The sequence below is a fragment of the Manacus candei genome, unplaced genomic scaffold (genome assembly GCF_025592945.1).
Source record: "Manacus candei isolate 608988 ecotype Guabito, Panama unplaced genomic scaffold, ASM2559294v1 h1tg000008l, whole genome shotgun sequence".
NCBI lineage: Eukaryota > Metazoa > Chordata > Aves > Passeriformes > Pipridae > Manacus > Manacus candei.
The window spans coordinates 23516343-23536372 of record NW_026138056.1 but is presented as its reverse complement, the minus strand read 5'-3'; the positions used below and the strand labels follow the sequence as shown (position 1 = coordinate 23536372).

At 43.0% G+C, this 20030-nt stretch overlaps 2 protein-coding genes across 4 annotated transcripts in view; both read right to left on the bottom strand.

The window, feature by feature from the left end:
* Positions 1–487: 487 nt before the first annotated feature.
* On the bottom strand, positions 488–18506 carry VXN (vexin). 3 transcript variants are annotated; one of them, XM_051771370.1, is made up of 7 exons: positions 18439–18506; positions 16864–17116; positions 13901–13956; positions 8705–8831; positions 6120–6181; positions 4369–4454; positions 488–3483 (listed from the first exon to the last, which is right to left on the bottom strand). In XM_051771370.1, exons 2-7 carry the CDS (start codon positions 16928–16930, stop codon positions 3297–3299), a joined length of 585 nt encoding a protein of 194 aa, XP_051627330.1. In that variant the 5' UTR covers positions 16931–17116; positions 18439–18506; the 3' UTR covers positions 488–3296. The 3 variants fall into 3 exon arrangements, with proteins under 3 accessions (XP_051627330.1, XP_051627339.1, XP_051627347.1); XM_051771379.1 differs by having other exon boundaries at positions 16864–17036; positions 18439–18499; XM_051771387.1 differs by lacking the exons at positions 16864–17116; positions 18439–18506 and adding an exon at positions 16411–16835.
* ADHFE1 (alcohol dehydrogenase iron containing 1) overlaps positions 18488–20030 on the bottom strand; it is a 28653-nt gene continuing 27110 nt past the window's right edge. Inside the window, exon 14 of the mRNA XM_051771126.1 lies at positions 18488–18510. Within this exon, the coding sequence (XP_051627086.1) occupies positions 18505–18510 (6 nt within the window). The 3' untranslated portion in view covers positions 18488–18504. The remainder of the gene's footprint in view (positions 18511–20030) is intronic.

The following is a 20030-nucleotide window of genomic DNA, read 5'->3' as shown; positions in this document are numbered from 1 at the left end:
CTTGAGGTAAGTTCAGTGACTTTCTTGTCAGCTGGTAAGACGAAGACAGGGAGCACTTGGTTTTATTCTCTACCAGAGCCTTAACTACCTTTGAGGAGTCTCTGTCTTTGTGCTCTTATTTGATGGGAGGAAGGTGATGCTGCTTTCCTCTCAGGGCCACAGTGACACATTTAATGTTGTGTCTAGAACGCGTTTGAGGTTAGGCGTGTAAAGGTGTATCTAATATCTGACTCCTGGCAGTGCCAGGACTTTTCTCTGTGTATCTGATAACAAACAATGATTCTACCACCTGTAAAATACTGGAGTTGCTCACAAACACACTTTCAGGCTCTCCCTATGGGGAGCAAAGTTCCCGTTCTTTGGTATCAGGTGTTTGTATTTTTAAGTACCATGCACCCTGCCTTTGTTTTCTACTAAATGCTTCCCAAAACCTCTTAAGTCACTGAGACCCATAGGTTACCACATGCTACTTGTTTATTTACTTTTTTTTTCATAATAGAACATATTTTTAAATCAATAAAATAAATATCTACTGCAATACAAAAAATCTCCACAGCAGTACCTGAAATACAAGAAATTAAATATGCTTCTTGTAAATATCTCCTCCTCTTGTAGATCCAAATTATAAATTAAATAAATAAGAAAAACATAAATACACATTTCAAGATACAGCAATTATTAAAAAGAAATATTAATCATCTCTGCCTCCATCCTCATACTGCTTAAAGCTATTAATTAACAAATTAAATACTACAATACAACTTTCTCAAGAGACAAAACTCTTGCTTCCCTGGAGTTTGTTTGGGTGCTCTATGGGTCATGTTAGCTATAAGGGCAGGTACCACAAATGCTCACTCTCCTAATTACCAATTTCAGCAAATGGACTTTTCCCAGTGTCTCTCCACTGTCCTTATTTTTGCTTTGTTTAGGAAATGAGACCAAGAAAGGGAACAAGTGATTACTGTTCTCCTTACTCCTTGAGTCTGCATCTCTGTGCAAGGGAGCAGTCCCCCTGAACTTACTAAATTCACCTATGTACATAAAAATAGCATGTCCCTACAAGGCCAAGGTTTTTGGCAGGATTTCTATGGGCTAGGGAGGGTGCTGTAGTGTGGTTGGTGATATTTGTAAAAGGTGTTTAAAAGAAACTCCTGTCCATGGCTCCAGCTTGGTTCAGTCATAGAGGACCTGGTGTTGGCAGGGTCTCGGTGCCCAGACTATTACACAGGGCCAATGTATCAGGCTCCAATTTAAAGGTGGGGTGGACCCCTGTGAGAAAACTGCTCTGGAACTGCTCAGGTGTGCAGCCTTCAGTGGGCATTGGCATTGCTCTCACATGCTGTGGTAGGTGGCACGTGGTTAATGCTGGGTCACCATTGCCACATCCAGCACGTGGTTAACAAGGAACTGTGTTCTCCTTGCTCACAGGAGCAAGAAATAAAAGCAGGAGAGCAGATCATCCCTGTGTCAGGCTGCTGGGCCAGAAAAGGACTTTTACCTTTTACCTTTGGTAAGGAGGACTGAAAGTCTGTGTGATTTCTAGTTGCAAGGTTGTACTCTGAGTAGCTGAGCACCTCTGAAAGAGGAGCCTGTGACTGAAGCAGTGACAGACAACTGAATGTGAGGGCTGACAGAGGTATTTCATGAAGGTCTAGTGCCTCTCTCTCTCTTTGGCAGACTCCAGAGTGGGCTCTGGCTGTATGAAAAGCCACAGTTATCTTTTCAAATAATGCTTCCACTCCACTCTACTGCCTCCTCCATCATGTCTAGCCCCACATAGGTGTCCCCTACTGGCTTCCCTGGAGCCACTGGGCACATTTTCTCTGTGAAGCTACTGTTCCACTTGCTTTCCCGTTCCAAGGATTTCAGTTGCTTAGGCTGTCAAGCTGCAAACCTTTCCTGTGTGCTGCTCTACCCTGCTCAACCCAAAGCCAGAGGGCCTGTCTCCTTTCTCTCCTGGCCAGGTGGTACCCTGGTACTTCTGAGCTGGTGGCCCCTGACCAGAGACAGTTGTCTGAGCCTCCTCACCTCAGTATGTACCATGGCACTGCTTCTGGTGGCATCTCAGTGCATTTTACTGCACTGGCTGCTGGCAAGCAAGTTTCAGATGGGAGCTTCTTCCTTCTGCTCCTGTCACAGAGTAAGACTTGTATTTTTAATTTATGCTTTGGTGCACTGGCTGTTAGATTAGAGATCATCATTATTATGAGCAACAGGATATATCCTTCCTCCAGCTTGAAAAATAAAGTTCTGTATTCAGGGAAACCAATGTCTTTTATAAGAACCAGGGGAGCACTCATAGGAGGCAAGTACTGCTCATGACTAGTGTAATATTATCTATAACCGTGGTAAAAACCTTTTTGTAAAGCTGTTTGTTTCTTTTTTTGAGACAAAAACCCAAGAGGCCCTGACCAGCTATTTCTAAATTGAGAAAAAAATTAAGCAAATTCCATTAAATCTATCTATTCATAAGCACAGGTCTCCTACATGCAAATATCTCATGTTTAGTTACCTAGTTGCACCATTTATATGTTTTCTTTCCTTCTAGTATTTTGAGCACTTAATGAAATACCCTCTACCACATGGGTAGAGGTTAAGTTGCTGACTACTACTTCACATGTAAGCAGGTTCTATGGCAGAAAGTATCCCTTGAGGTTATTCAGTTGCTCATAGCTTAATCTGGCAGAACACTTTGAAACATCAATCACAAATTTGGTACATATGTTTGCAGATTTTCTCAGTTCTGGCCCATTGTTTTAAATTTTTTGCATCTTCTACTCCAGTCTTGAAACACTGAAACTGAAGTAAGGAAAATGTTTAGGATGTGTCGTTCAACCAAGCATACCGTAAGATGTGGTTTTTTTCTCATGATATGAGAGGGGAAAGACAGCAAGCAGCAGTACACAAGAAGTAGATCCCTGGGATTTAATGGCACTCTGTTACTGATCTATTGCCTTGCAGGAATACACAAACCTCTTGGTAGGCTTTTCTTGTTGTAAGTCTGAGCTGATTCAGACAGGACATAGAAAATGGTGAATGGGTCAGCAGTAGTTTCAGCATCTTTGAATCAAGATGTAAATCTAGTGGGATACTTGGGAATTTAGTATAATGCAACAAAGAAAGACCAGTGAGTTGCATCATGTTCACTTTTATCTTAGCCTTTCTCCCACTGTTTTGAGGCAATGGCATGAAGTAATAAAAAGGATATTGTTTTCCTGGATGAGCTGTGCTGTGTCTGTTCTGTAAAGCACCTTGGCTAAAGGACCTTCTGCCTTTCCAAGTGATGCTGAGCCTCATCAGTCCGCCTCAAAGGCACTGTTTGTTGCCCCCAGGTACTCTGACTTCTTCTTGTGCTTCATCCACATCTTCCTTAGGAGGTTGGGTGTCCCGCACAGGTTGCCTCCTGTCAGTGGCAGGGAAGCTTCTGCTCCTGGTGGCAGGGCCAGGTCATACTCTGTTGTCTTTCTCCAGCGGTGCCTGTGGCTGGCAAATAAAGCACAGATGTGTACAGAGTGCATCTCCATGGCCCTTCTTCCCTGCTTATGGAGACCAGCCATTTAAAACCAAAAGCTGCCTCGTTGTTTCAACCAGATATGTCCGCGCTGGCCTGTCCCTGGGACTGGCAAGTCTGGAATGAGCAGGGGCTGTGCAGGACAGTGGGCTTGGATGCTGCAGCTGCCACCCTTCCACTTGGTGCCCCTGTTCCCTTGCTATCAGAGTAGACACTCACACAAGGGGATGGGCTACAAGTGGGACCACTACTAAGTGCATCCTGTCTAGCACTTGTCACCTAACAAGAAGCTGGTAAGTTGTCAAAGGAGAGAGCTGGGCCCTTCCACCAAAGTCCCGGGGACCATGTGGCAGCACCTGGGAGGGGTGAACTCCACTAGCTGAGGGGGATTTACGTGTCTCTGTACAGAGTGCGATGGCACTGTGGCAATCAGCTTCTTACTGTGGCAATGGTAGCACCTCAAATATCACATAGATCCATGTCTGAGTTAACTGCCTGCTGATGAGTGCATTTGTACTGTGGTCAAGGTGTTCCTTAATTATGCTTAAAGACATTAAAGGTTTGTGCTTTTTTTTAGTTAATTTTTTAGTTAATTTGTGGGTTTTTTTAGTTAATCATATTTTCTAAGCTACCTCAGGGCAAATATGGTAGACTTCTTAGAGGGAAAATACTTGAAAATATTTATATTTTGAATTAAGATGACTTTTTTTCCAGTGATAAAAGAGTTGTAATGGGTACTGAGGCAGCTGTATAAGTGGCTGTAGCTAATGATATAGTCAGCATATCCTTTACCAATCTCTCCCTGCCTTTGGGAAGCAAGAGGCATGGCTTGGCTGGAGGGATGGGAATGAACTTACTCCTCTGTAGAAGTGCAGTCACGTGTGGGAGAGCCTGTGACAGTCACAGTTTTCACTGTGATATGGGCAACTGGAGATGGAGGAATCTGTGAGAGGAAAAAGCACATCATTAGGAAATGCCACTGATGAATAGGGACACAGGTTCATCTGAGGAAAGAGGCTGTTTTAACAAAATCAATAAATACTGTAAATCTCTCAACAAGAGAAAGCAGGTTAGGGATTTGACTGCCCAGCTCTCAACCACACAAATACCAATTGCTCTCGTGAATGTTCTCAGTGAGGTCAGCACGTGACTTGTATGAGCAAGAGTTACACCTCCCATCAAAAGAGGGAGGCTTGCAGAACTTTTTAGTCCCCAGTTATTACATTTAGCTTCCTGAGGCAGTAAGGCTTTGTGCAGACTGAGCAGCTCACAGGCAACCTCTGTGGCTGCCTGGGAAGCAGATGTCTCAGCCATCATCATCCCTTGAGCATTGTGAAATGTTTCCCTGTTTTGTTGGGTGCTTCTCTATGGCGTGGGGAGCCCTGGTTATATTCCAGTTCTGCCACGGCCCCACAAGTGCCCAATTGTCGACTCCCTCCTGGTCTTATTTGAACCTAAATTGCCTGCCAGAACTGAGTCACTTTATCCCATAAATGGGTCAGTGAGACTAGCATATCCTCCAAGACAGTAAATTAAAATGTTACTTGCCCAGAAATAAAAAAAAAGTCAAAAACTGTGCTGTGATCTCATAATTTCAGGCAATAAGCATATATTGATTTTACTGGCAATACCGAAAAATTTCTTCATGTTATTGTCACTACCATAACTGACCTTTAAGCTGTCTAGGGCTATTTCTCCTGGGATTATTCTGAGACTGGATACATTTAAATGTGCTTTTCAAGTATCCCAAGACTTGGAGATTTTGAAATCACTTTTGCAGGCATCTTTTGCAATTTAACCATGGTAATTATTGGTAAGTTCAATTAGTTTCATTACACTGAATACCACTGATTTTGACCATCCTTCAATATTGTACTGTTGTTTTTCCCAAGTGTAGCCCAGCTTTCAGCTAGCAAGTATGTTGCAGCCATCCAAAAGAGCCTTTGAAGCCTAAAGTTTTGATAGTATGGTCCAGTGTTGGCCAGAAACTTTTCAGAAGATTTTTTTTCTCTTTGAAAAACCTATATTTTTTAAATGTAGGGATTTGAAAATTGGGGTTTTTTGTAAGACAAAGAAAGGAGGGAGAATGTTTTAGTAAACACGAGTCATTTTTAACCAAAATATTTTTTCTGTCCATTAAAATACAAATTCAAGGGTTTAGTATGAAGATTTTCTCATCAACACTTTTTTGACATTTCTGACTCACGTGATTATCATGTCAAGTTGGCATTCTGCAGAATGCAAATTATTTGATGCCTGTTGCACTTTAGAAATTAGTTTTTTCCCGATTTGTGAAATTCCCTGAGAAACAAGAGGCTAATTCCTCCCAGCTCTTGCAGGTTGCTGAGCATTCAGAACAGGAGCCTGTCTCCTTCTGTCCCAACACCCTTCCTGGTCCCCTGAGGGGTAGTTGTCCTGAGCCAGTCTCTGCTCCCAGCTAAGGATCCTATGGCAAAATTATGTCTCAAAGGTTTAACAAAGACTGTGAAATCCACATGTATTGCAACAGACTGTCATGTTGTTACTGTGGGACAAACTGAAAGGTACAACAGTTTAAGATGCATCAGACAATGGTAGTTGGTCAGTTGGTCCTGCTGTATTTACTTACCAAAGACTTTCCATCCAACAGGTGACTATAGGACTTGGATGACTCTCGTTCATTAATTCCCACTGCAAAGCATAAGAGACATGGCATTATCTGTAATTATCCCTTTGGCATATCTTGTATGAAAAGCCTCTTTTCATGCAGTATAAACTCAGATATGGACAGAGCCCAGATACAGATTATAATTCCACTAGCTTTGATTATAGCAAAAGCACAGAGTTTTCTTTACTATGACCATCTGTGATGTCAAAATAAGTGATTGTGGAATTACTTAAGTCATTCTGGAAAGTCTCTCAACTGCTTGCTCCTAGACTTTTCAAATGAGATGGTGAACTGTCCTTAGCAGACCAAGCTAAGTGGGAGGCATTCCCCTCCGGGAACATTCACATGTCTCTACATGCAAAGAGTGGTCCCATCTGCTGCTCCCCAGCAGAGGTTGGGCAACCCAGTTTTTGTGCATCCTGGAGCCCCCATTGCAGGTCTGTCCTGCCTAGGAGATAATTCTCTCATTTCTGCATTGCTCTAGGGAGTTATTTTAACCTGGGCAGAGATGTGTGTTATGTCCACCTCATCACAGAGAGGGATTTAATATTTCTGTCAGCTCGTGGCTGAGTGAGACCTCTCTGCTGTCCTCAACTCTGGAGGTTACTCTTCAGTTTCAAGTGAGTGCTCAGCCAGTAACTTATCCATGGATAAATGCTCACTGACATTCCTGCTAGCTGTGCCAAGGAAATAAATGAGTGAGGGATGCAAGATTTTTTTCATGGAGCCAAATCCTCCCACTTGGCTGGGGGAATGTGGACCATTTCTACTGCTGTGACCAATGGAATACAAATAATGAAAGCAAATTTGGAAATAGTCAAGGTGCTTCTTATAGTGCTGTCTCCAGCATGACTTAGCAATCAGAACTGTCTTTTCCTTCTGGGGGCAATATTTGAGCATGACAAATGTCTTAACCAGCTTCTTGCTTCCTGCTCCGCCCCCTCTAGTAATTCCATTAGGTAGCTTACTGTATCCCTCACGTCAAAGTTAATGAAATTACCTCCTCTCATCTTGCATATTAGGTACTAACAGTATTCAGCAAGTAGCTCCAGGCATCAGTACTTCAGCTAATGTCCATATTTTTTCTTTTATTTGGTTTTATTTGCTCTTATATTGTCTGATTCTTCCCTTCAGCCTGTCCCTCTTCTTACTAGATACAGAAAATGTTCTGGCAAACTTTTAGCAAAATATCTGAACAAAAGTAAGGCCTCATGGCTTCAGGTTTGTAGGTGCTCCCCTCAGGACAGTAGTGGCTGGGTGTATTGTGAATTCCACTTCCAGAATTGCCTTCCCGTACACTGAAATGGACTGTCCTTACGCTTTGTTATTTGTGTGGGATTCCTGATGCTAGCAATAAACATGCTGATGGCCTCATCAGTGCTCTTTTATGTTTTTTGTTCTAATTTAAACCTAGTTTCTAAGTTCTGCCCACTCACTTCCCTTTCCCCTCCTATGAGACCTGTTTCCCCCTTTTCTGTTCTTCTTTTTGGATTTCTACAGCTTTTCGCTTTTTTGCACCTCTCTGTCATCCTTTACTCATTTCCCCTCACAGCAGAGACCAGAAGGCCCTCCTTTCTCCCTCTCTGGCTCTCTGCCACCCTTTACCCTGCAGCCAGTCCCAGCCACTCCTCCTCCTCTCCCTGCTCCAGCCCTGAGGCTCCAGTTCTTTGTTCAGACACATCTTGGCTCTGGTCCTGGTTTGAGGTCTTTCCCTATGGTCCCAAACTCAGTTTCTTCCTTCCCAGTTTCCCAGGCCCCGCTCCTGTCTGGCCTATGTTCCTGATGGGATGGCTTATGTGCAATGCAGTTGCAGACCGGTGATGTGAGGAATATGCACCTTCATGCACCTGCTTTAATAATTTTGCATGTTTTAACAGCCAAATGCCCATTTTGTCTACCAAATACATGCCATATGGGATTTTTTTAAAGGCTTATGACTTGACTGCAACTGGGTGGTTTTCCAAAGGAGAGCAAAACACATGGTTTTGATTAAAAGGCCATCCCTTGCCAAACTGCACAGCCCTGCTCCAGCTTTGATCTTCCAAACATAACACACCAGTGTTGAAGGAGCTGAATGACCACTCTGTTTATGTTTACTCATCTCCTTGGTTTTGTATTGGCAAGCTCTATTTTTCCTTCATGAGTTCTCACAAATATGCTGAAGAAGTTTTAGTTGAAAAAAATTCAGGTCTGTGGCTGACATCCAGAATCTGAAATTTCATCTCAAATTATTATGTTCTGGCAAGTTCTAAGCAACTGAACAGGGATCTTATATAATAAGATGACTCAGGCAAATGCAGTAATTCACAATTTATCATTCTAAAATATTGTCAAGGAGTGTTTATGACTGAATAAAGTGAGTTTATGACTCCAAATAAATTGAGCAATGCCACAGTCATTATCTCATTAATTCCACTAGATATTTTAAGCACGGAATTATCCTCCAGGTACATAATAAAGCGCCCGCTCCGCTGCAAACCGGAAGGCTGCAATATCTAAAAATGTCCTAAAGCTGTGGAGGAAAAAAGCCCCTTCTGTGGACTTACCGTGCTGGGCCGTGCCCTTGGCGGGGCGGGGCCCCCTCTGCCCGCCCAGGCCCCGCGCCTCGTCCTCGCTGTACAGCACCTGCAGCAGGTCACCCTGGTGGGGCCGGCGGTCGGAGATGGCCACCACCTGCAGGGAGGAGACAAAACCATCCCGTTACATTTTGGGCTTTGGGCATTAGGTGGTCTGTTGAGGTCATGGGGGAGCTGAAAGGCAGTTTGCTCTTCCCACTGCTTTACTGTCATCCAAAGCGGATTTTGTCAGGTGGAGGCTCTGGGATTTGTGGGATTTGTTTTGTTTGGCTCTAACCTCTGTGCATGAGACATATAAAAATATGGGAAAATCCTGTGGAGTCTCTCTGGGACCCAGCTACTTACTTACACCTTTCTGTATTCTCCTCAGGAGATTGAAATATGGTCTTTTTCAAGCTTCACTGAGTAGGATATGCCTATTAGACAGCTCAAATTTAATTTTTTACTGTGTCACATCTTGGGCAATCGATCAAACTTACACAATGAGAATTACAACTGCTATTTCCTCATGGTCTCCCCTGTCTTTTGGACTTACTTACTTACTTACACTCATGATAAAAGCAAGACTGGATTTAAGCATGGCCCCTCATGCCAAATTGTCCATTTCCTCTAATTAAGTTTTAATTCAGTTTGCCATTAATCTGCAATATTCTGAGCATGTGATTTTTTACGCAGACATAAAAATGTATACAAACCAATGCTTTGCAAAACAGGAAAGAAGAAAAACCCCAACTTGACCACTTTTAACTCTTTTGTCTCCATGTATCCCCAGGAGTCTGGAGGAGGCTGTATTGTCTAAATCCTACTGACCAGCAGGAAGAGGAGCAGAAACTGCCCAACAGTAGGCAGAAATACTGCTGGAAAAGGCTGGTAAGGCAACCAAAGCCTAATCTAAGGTCTAAGAGGGGTTTTCTCCTAATTCTGTGGACTTTGACACACAGCCGAACACAGTCCCCACTTGTAAGCTACAAAAGGACGTGCCCAGTGGTAAGTTAAAGTCAAAGGGACTATTGGTGTCTGAAGATAAGCACACACTAAGGTCAGCTGCGGCTGGTTCCCAGCTCTACTGACCATGAATCTGGTGCTGCTGAATAGAGTTGAGCCTCAGCATTACTCTGATAACTCAGAAACGAGTGATACTGGTTGTGAGAGGCCTTGTGTTGCTGCTGAAGCTGTTGGCATTGGCTCTCTCCCAGCTGCCCCTGGACCAGTTCCAGCCCCTCCCCATCCCTCTGCAGCAGCTCCTCACAGGCTGCAGGCTCCTGCGTCCACACATACCCTGACCACCTGAACCTTGCAAGCTGCTTATCAGAGGCATCATCCCCTTCACCACAATGACATCAGTGGAGACACCTGTCTTCAGTACAAATATGATGAGACTGTGGCTGGCAGGGGTCTCTCATGACAGCCCTTGGAACCTGCCTCATGTGAATCAAGCTTTCAAGGAATTCCACAAAGCTTAGCTCTTCCCACCGTCTCTGGAAATATGCCCAGTGCTCTTGGTCAAACTCAGACTTTATTGGTGTGTGACAGAAAATATCATCAACCCTATGCTACTGAGACACCCGAGGTCACTTATTTTGCATTGTCATGGAAAGAGCGTTTTTGGTAAGTAGGATGCTGGCTGCACCTAATTCTAATCCTGAAAGTGGCTTATTCAATCAGTGTAAACCATCATGGACTTGTAACATTCTGCCTACGTGTTGCAAAGAATGAAATATGGTATGGGGAAAGGAAGCAGGATTTTTAACTTGATTAATGGCAGGAATTGTTTAGGCACATGGTTATTGTTTGCAAGATTCCTCGTTACCTGTGATACCAGTAATGCCAAAATGCCTCCAAGCAGCAGAATCTGTATAAATAAGTTACAGTACCATTTTCCATTACAGCTGGAGACAACAGTTCAACGTCGATAGCGAACGTCTTTGCAGTGTTTGGCTGTAGCACACTTTGGAAGTTCCTTATCTCTTAATTCAAGATTTCACTGTGACTTTGGCTACCTCACTCATTGCTGTAATATGTTAAGACTTATCTAGGTCAGGAAACTAAACCTGCTGCAGCATGGTTTTGATCTAAAGTGGAGCTGACATTTCTCTAGGGTACCTAGGGTAAGGCAGAAGGATCAGCTGGGAGTCACTTTTCTTTTCTAGACAAACCAGGAGATTTAAATCTGTGTGAATGGCAGAGTCAGCCAGACTGTGCAGAACTAGCAAGTTGCTCTCTAAAAACCTACTGTTTTTAGAACCTGTAAGTCCCTTGACCGGCTCAGTCTGTTTGCAGGACATTGCCTCTGAATTCAGAGCTCAGCAAAGTGTCTTTTAATGGACTTTGCTGTGCACATGATAGCATGGAGGCCTGGCATACCCACTGCTGGAATTAGCTGTGCTAAGGGGGAAGGGGCACAAAAGACACAGGAGGGTTGCAGAGCAGCACAGATGCTGTTCCAGCCACCCCGATGTTGGACCCAAAATCCCACTGCCAAACCAACAACCATCCAGAAAAGGTGACAATTAAATATATGGCTTTGGATAAAACTTTGAAGGTTAGAGGCTGAACAACCAAGTGCTTGTTAGTGGAGCAAATGCTGGATTTGTAGAGTTAAACTCTTTTTGATGGTCTAATATTGAGCTGATTTTTAATGTGGTAGCTCTAGCATCCACAGAGGGATTTACCACTTTCATGCAAAGTAGCCAGGTACTGTCCAGACAGTTCTACCCAAGGGATTTTGAGGCTAGAAGAGTAAGGGAAGAAAAGTGAAGGATCTACTATCATTGGAAATACCTCTTAATAGGGCAACAGGAACTGCAAATAAAGATGTTCTTTAAACACTCAGCTGAAAAAGAGAAGGTGTTTCCCCCCTTCGTTCACCCTTCCACAGTCATGTTTGTGCATTTGGGATGGGTTCTTGAATGTGATGGAAGTTACGCCCCCAAAAGTAAAGTCATTTGAATGTTAAATCACTTACTGTTACACTACTTGAGTATTTCTGCTGTGAAAAAAAAAGGTCTGGCAGATGTCCACATTGGTTGCTATTTTTGTCTTGCTGAGGATTAAAGTTGTGCATCCACTGCAATTGCCAGAGCAGGAGATTTCATGTTAGCTGAGGCATTTCTACAGCACTGACTACAGGTGCAGATGTAAAAGTGAAAAACAAATAATCATTCTGCTACTTTTCTGTGGGTCTAGAAATTGGCAATCACAACTTCCTCACAGGCATGTCTTTTCCAGTACATGCAATTTATTTGAATGCTTGTGTATGAGCTGTAAGCAGCTGCATCCCACTGATGAAGGGGAATGCACAAACCTAAGAGTTGACTGCACCAATCCTTTGGTTTGAGAGCCATCCTTGTTTTCTTTGCTGGAGCTGCAGACCATTCCTCGGGCTTGGTGCTCCACTGCTAATATGATGCTGCCTGCATCATGACTAAGAGCCAATCAAAGGACATCCTTAATTGGGGTCAGGAAAGCCCCAAAGGAGAAAACCAATCCTCTTAAAATACAGCAACAAAACAGGGACTTTCTTATCTCATTTTCTTAGGCCTTTATGAGTATAGTGCTGCCACAGCAGCTGATCCAATCCAAATTAAATATTAGATGCTTCCATTTAGTAGAAACAACAACAACTATCTGCTGGGATTTGGAACATCATCGCAGACATAGAGTTGCCCTTGATTTCAATGAAAGCTTAGCTGAAAGTTTTCAGCTAAATAGTTTTATGAAAAATTTTGTCAAAAAAAAAGAGATAAGTTATCTGTGCATACTGTTTCATCAAGTGAGAATAGTTTACTTTTAGTTTGGGACTTTTCTTCTGTTTTTATATTGCATGGAAAACAGAAGATATCAAAGGCATAATGGAAATAAAAGGCATAAGGAAATAAAAATGGGGTATCTCAAAATGGCTTAGTTTGAGTAACACTCCAGCACTCTGACTTTCATCCACATTTGAAGAGTCATTTTGAAACCTGAGCCTGAGTTACAGGACAAAAATAGGACTTTTTACCATTTGTAAAAATACACATATATATCGTGTCTACCCAAAATTGACAGGTATGTTATTGACTCAACCTGGGAACCACTTCAGGCCTCCTGTGACATTCTGGGATCCTGTGATATGCTTTAATAACCAAAAGACAGAACGGGAGTGAGGGCGGTAAGCAGGAGGACCTACAGTTCTGTAGGGAGATCGGGGAATCAGGAATGCAAAGAAGAGGCTCTCTACAATTGACGATGGGGCTGCGTAGTAGGATAGAGCATGGAAAAAAGAAAGGCCAAGGAGCAAAATATTTCAACAAAGTGCTAGAGAGGAGACAGGTCTGTGGTGAGAAGAAATGCTGTGGCAGAAGAGTCTCAAACCCTATAAAAAGGGCTTGGATATGCAGAAGAGAAAGAGACTGTCATTCCTGCAAATCAGTTAAAAGGATTGTGAAAGGAACTGTGAATGGGTCAAGTGGATTTAAGGAGGAAAAACTGCCTCTGAAGGCAAGAAACCTCACACCATGTGCCAAAGCACTGGAACTTAGAAAACATTTTCTCAGAGAATGAAAAATGTTCAGTTATTTTAATTTGGGGGGTATCTCAGCTACAGGGAGTGGGTAAAGCTCCATGTGTGCCCTCTGTGCCGGTGCACTGCAGGTGAGTCAAGGGCAGGCAAACATTGCTGGGGCCAAGGGACAAGCATCCTCCAGTGGATGGCTCTATCAGTCATCCCTTTGGGTTGAGATTGTTTTTCTCCCAAATTCCCTGGGATACTGGCTCCTTGATTAGCACATATATGTATTGCTATGATTTGTTTACTTTTGATTCTTGCCTGTCCCCCTGGCACTACTATTAAGGCTTTATGGATAAGAATTAAGTCTGTGATTCCCTCAGATGGTCCATGTTGATAAGCTGCTATGTTCCTTTTGACTGTGCACAGCAAGACCACATTTATTTTATTGTTTGTTTCAAAACACTTCTGTACATAAACTGCAGCTTTACAGAAACTCTCCTTTCTGTTTCCCACCCCACTCCCTACATCAGACACCGATGCATTTGTTTGCCCTGAAACATCTGCTTCCCATTTATCCACAGCATGTTTTAGGATAAGTGTAGTCAACTAGAACTAAAAAAAAAAAAAAAAAAAAAAAAAAAAAAAAAAAAGGGGATAGAAAAGGAGACTTTTCTTACGTTCTTTGTTAGGATGTGCTGGGTAGTTTTGGCTCGTCTTCGGGCAGGACTACATGCTGCAAAAAGAAGAACAGGAACGTGGTCAGCCTGTAGTGGAAGTGGACACATGCCTTTAAGGAAGATTCCAGCTGAAATAACTCCCAAAAAACTCCTTTTTAATGTTGTCTCAGAGGTCATGCTCTAGCTACACAATACAGACATCCATGGGCTCAGGGCGACAGCCAAGTTTCTGCAACTCTTCCATAGGCTTCCTGGAGGAACCCTTCTCTTTCCTCAGTTTTGATCTGACCTCCCACCTGCCAATATTTCAGAAGGAAATGACTAGTCTAAACTTTATCTTGGATAGTTCTAGAATTTTATCTAGTTAGGGATTTTATCAATAAGCTCAAACTCCCTCAGGACATCATTTCACTTTTACTGCATGATGTCCAAAGCATAACATTTGCACTAAGCCTAATATTTTCTTTTTCAATCCTCAAAATGACCCATTCGGTTCTCTAACTTGGGGCATTTTGCTTAAAGTCTGTTTCTCTTTTTTATTTCTTAGGCCCATGAAAACACCAAAATCATAGAACCACTAGGCAATAGATATACAAAATGCCAGGTCCATAAGCCAAGTTTTTGGCTGGACTGAAGTGAGTGGTTTCGGATGAGGGTTTTATTGGACAAAGTGAAGATTATTTAAACACCTGTTGTTTGAGCTAGAATTGAAACTGGCCTGAAAGGCTCTGTGATACTTCCAGCTCTCCCTCTCATCATGTATTACCCTCCTCTGTTTTCAGGCTACAGGAGCTACAGGATTTAGCAGCCAGTGACAGGAACAGGCCTGCAAAAACCTGCCAAATGTGGAGAATTAACTCCAGTTCTAAAGGCTGAGCCTTGGGGCAAGGCATGTGAATGGGGGTTTCCTATTCAGGCTCCGTGTATAATCCAAAGGCTTTGAAGAGCCAGGAAGGTTTGTTATGGGATGATGGGTGACTCCTGCTCCCCAGGTGAGCTTTCCTTTACATTGGCACACATTTAACTCCAGGAGTTACAATGCTTATCGCTGCTATGTATTACTGTTTGCAGAGTTTTGAAGCTGTGTAAGCAGCTGGAGGTCATTGAAGGCTGCTGGTTACTGCAGCCAAACAGCTCTCCTCAGATGGCAGGAGTAACTGGGCTTTCCAGGGCTCCAGTACAAGCAGAGCTGGCAGTGAGATCAAAGTCACTCCTCCTAGACAGTTTGAGTATGTCTAACAGCCACCCCTCCATACCTCAGTGAGGGTATAAGTACTGAGCATTAGGACCACACTGGAGAAAAAGTTTTGGCCTGTTCTCTGCCGATAGTGAAACATGACAGGAATATGGGAGGTGAACAGTCTTGCCCAGGGTCCCTGAGAGTGGTTCACTGCAGCACAGAGCACTTCCACACTGGACTCATCACAAGTAAGTTATCTGCCTGTTTAGAGCTTGAGAGTGTGCTAAGCTGTCAGTTCAATTACAGTCTGTTTTGCATGGCATGATATCCTCAGGGATCCTTACTGTCTTCTCCTGCAGAACACATTTTATATTTTAAACCACAGGAGTGTGGGATGAAAGCTAGACAAACATAATAAAGATGGCTTGATTTTTTTTTTCTTCCCTGGCAATATCTTGTAAATTGTTTTTGAAGCTGCTTCAATCACCTTTAATTCTGGAATTTCATTGTGTGAGGACTAAACTAATTGCTCACAAATGAAACACTCAAGTGCAAAAAAGTTTAGTGATGCAAGTAATTAATTATCTTCTTGTCTCTTTGGTATTTTATGTATTTTACCAGACAGTGTGAGGAGCACAGTTCACAGAGATTTCTATCAGAAGCAAGTGCTTTTGTGCTGTTATAGCTACCCAGGCTGGTGCACAAGGAAGAACACATAAATGTGCCTAACAGTAATAAATTTGCATATTTTCAGAGTACATTGGATCCACAGTCGAACTTACTGCCTGTTGTCCACCAGAACAAGTGGCAAAAGGCTTACAGGGGCTGAAGAAAGGCAAGGCATGAAAGGGAAGTCACAGCACCAGCAAACATGAAGTTACTTGAATAGCCATTGAAAGAAGAGTGAATCACAGAGGTAGCCAGAAGTGACCCACTTGTGGGGGAACACAATGGCAGCAGTGCAAACAGTGGGGCTGCGGGGCTGTCCCTGCAAACACGAATCTATGCAGAGAGTGGGAGAGAAGGAAGGGAAGAATTAATCCCTGCAGACGATGTATCTGGATTTGCCTGCAAAAGAATGTTTGTATGTACAGCCCAGCTTTCGGGCAACAAATACAATTACAGTGATGCTTCACTTTGTCATTTCCACTTATACTGCAAAATTAAGCAGCTGAGAACTCATGCTCACAACTTGCAAGTAAAGATCTGATCTGGTCCCAGAATTTGTTTTCCCTGCTTTTCCCTGCTTTCTTGTTGCTGAAATATGCAGCCATTGAATTTAAACTAATTTGTTCAATCAAATGCAGGCTGGGCTTTGTCCGGTTCTTACTCTTCATTAGAAGCAATTAATGTTAATCATGCATTCATTTCCAGGGCATGGCTTTGGAAATGGTCCACTTATTGAGCCAGCAGACTTAAATTCAACATTCATGCAGTTCACCCACTTCATCTGAGCTGCTAACTGCTCACAGAACTTCATTCTCTTTTCTATTACGCAGAATAGCCACACAGTTGCAAGCTGTCACTTTAGCAGTTACCTCATAGGTATAGCAACACCGATTTCAGATCTCCCAATTTTGTCGGTGCAAAGATTTTACACAGCCACAATGTCGAAGCACCTGCACGGATTAGCTCGTGAAAGCGGCGGCGAGTGCTGGGCTGCAGGCAGAGCAGGGCACGGCAGAGCAGAGGAGCTGCTCGTTTCAAAGATTTCCCCATTGCTAAACATCCCATCCCTCCCAAAGACAACACCGTAGTGGTTGTTGCATTTTGATGTACTCACATTTGGATGAAATCACAGTGGTGAAAACTTCTAAATTCTCGTCGCTGCAGCTGTAAATCTGGTGCATTTTCCACGTCTCCCTACTGACTGCCTTTCAGCTTCATGCAACCGCTCTGAACTTCTGGTAAATAGGTTTCACTAATCCAATCTGGCTCTGTGATCATTGTCCAGATCTACAAAGGACAGACTGATGCTGTGATCTCATCTCATTCCATATTCTTCATTGCAACATTTTCTGCTCCCATCTGGCTTTCTATGAATAATATTAACACAAAGATTTAATTTAACTGTTACTTAAGCCTCTACTCAGATAAGAGCATTTTATTTAATGTCTCCTTTTACCAGTGTGGAGAATCCTCTGCAATAAATAGCTAATAATTAAAGTCTAATCTATAGGCAAACAAATGTTTACAGAAGTACTACAAGGACTTTTTAAAAAAAATTGGGTTAATTGTGTACTTTAACACATTTATCATAAAAATTTGCTTCTTCCATATAATGAGGAGTTGATTCTAGGGGCATTAAGAAAAGTGTTTTGTGCTTTACCTTTTAATTTCATGAAAAGGTACCAGAATCCTGAGCATTTCAAAGGAAAATTTCAAATGCAGATGACTAAGAAAGGGTACATCAGGCAGATGTGCATAAGTCTCTATGCCCCCTACACTTCCGTGGTTGCAGAGGGAGGGCAGGTGGCTCAGTCATAGATGGGTTCCCACATGACTTGATAGTTCTGGGGCCTAATCCCATATTTATGCACTTCAATAAAGGGTCTTCTTGCCAAAGCTTTTCATTCCCTAATGCTCCTATCAGAAATTGTTCTTTTCCACCTCTGAATATCAGCCCCCTCAACTTCTGGTGACTTACTGCTGCCACGGACACTTAAGACAGAAAATTTTGGCTTGCAGGCTCTAGCAACTGATGTAGTAGGAACACTTTCAAGTGTGAATAATGATATTAAATTATATCAGTCTAATGAATAGCCTCCATTACTACCACGTGTGTGTCTAATTAACACAAAAACAAGAGCTGTCTTCTCCTATAATAGAGGTCTGCCACCAACAGTCCCAGACGGAAAGTGCCAGTGAACATGGGCTGTCATTGTCATATTGATGAACATTTCTTATTCGAAATAATAAATACTGGTCAAATACACATCCTGAGCCTGGAAGCATTTTGGTTGGGTGGAAGGTGTCGCTGTTTCAGGAAAGCAATGAGTGAAGAGAAGCTGTTATCTCTTGTCACCTCCCAGGGCAGGCTCCTGCTGTCCAGCGGTAGCAAAGCCATTGTGGTGCTGGGGGCATTGTCTCAGGAAACCGTGCCGTGCTTGAAGTGGGCGGTGGGACGGCAATATAATCAACCAAAAGTTCAATTAGTTTTTGATTTATTGCGCCACATGTTCTGCTTGTATGACTGATGTCATTAACATCAGGCTCGGCTGGCACGTTCATCTGTCCCTGCCCGGCTGCCTCTGAAGGCACACACACTCAACAGATGGGGAGCTGCACGGGTGCGAAGGCAATTGTTTACCCCCCTATTGTTCCTGTGTCAAGCAATCAAACCAAATCCATTACCCACCGAGAAAAAGATCAGCGCACCGTCCATTCAGCAGTGAATGGGGCAGACGCGGTTATGCAGGAGGCTTTAAAGCTTTCAAAAGAATAAAAAAAAATAATGAAGACCAACACTGAATAGTCGATAAAAAAAAAAAAAAGGCTATAACAAATCTAACCCACCCTTTATTTCACCTTCAAGATATTCATAGTCTTATGAGAAGAGGGGTACTTTTGGATCCAAGTCATTGGTTTCCTAGTTCTAGGAATGACCTAGAGATATTTTCAAATAGTAGATGAGGTTTAACTTTAGAACAAGTATTCGGTGCTTCATGCTGTCAAGGGGTGGTGGGAATGTGGACACTGATGTGAGACTCAAGAGGTTGCTACTAGTTGGTACTCACTGTGTTACAGGGCAAGTAGGCTTTGAACACATCTTTACAGGCACAGGATGCTCTGGGGATGAGTCACTCTGTACAAGGAGCTGATAAAAAGGCTCTCACCTCACTTCCAAGCTGAAAAATAGGCTTTAGGAGAGCAAATACAGCATCTCTCATCAGGGATCCTCATTTGGGAATGAATTTTCCTCTGGTCATGAAAGGGAGTTTGCTGCCTTATTTTGTCCAGATCTTGCAGCATAGTCGAGCACTATGAATGCTCAGAGTTTTGCAGGAAATCTTAATGTGGCTTCAAGAAAATGACTGCACATATTGGGCTATGTTTTTTCCACTTGTCTGTGAAATATTTCGGGCAAATGTCCTGGTTTAGCTATAAAATGGGTGTAATAACACCTGACAAGGAAGCTTTGCACTACAGAGCTCGACTGCATGCTACCTGCTGAACAACAGCAGGCAGTAATCTTAGACTTGAGGGAGATAACTCTCCACAATGTCCAACTGAGGAACTGTTCGCAGAGCCACATCAGACAATTTCATATGGTGTCTCCCTTTGGCTTCCTACTGACCTAACAAGAGTCCAGTCTGTGGTGGGAGCAGGAAACCAAACAATTTTTGACTTCGTGAATCATTGTTTTGTTCCCCAAACTACATAAAACATCTAGAGACCAGGCTCAATTTTTTTCCTCATTGCTAAAGACAATTAATAAGCTATTAACTTAATTCACATGGTGCCCCTGCAGCCATGAGAAGACCCAAAGAAGTTTTGGCACCAGGGTATATCTTTGACTGAAGACTCCCAAGCAAACGTGGAATCCAGATTCCCAACTGTGATATAGCAGTTTACCAAACAGCTGAACTCTCAGTGTTGACAGCAAAGGATCAAAATGTTTGCTGGTGCAAGAACAGGGTGACCAAAGGTGAAGAGGGACAACTGAGGAAGAGGAGGAGGAGGAGGAGGAGGAGGAGGAGAAGAACTCAGGACACAAGAACAGACATATGGTGTCTGCCAAAACACCCATCTAACCTTATCTGCAAGTCTGGGACAGGGAAGGTATTTGATTCTTGGGAATGTGGGTAGGAAGGAAATAAAGGTGGAGGAGAAGAGATATTTGCTGAGGCTGAGAGAAAAACAGCTGTTGAAAACAGCAGGAGGCTCAGTGACCCTGGTAAACATGGCAGGAAATCCCATAAACTGGTGAAATGTCCCTCTGGGGAGTTG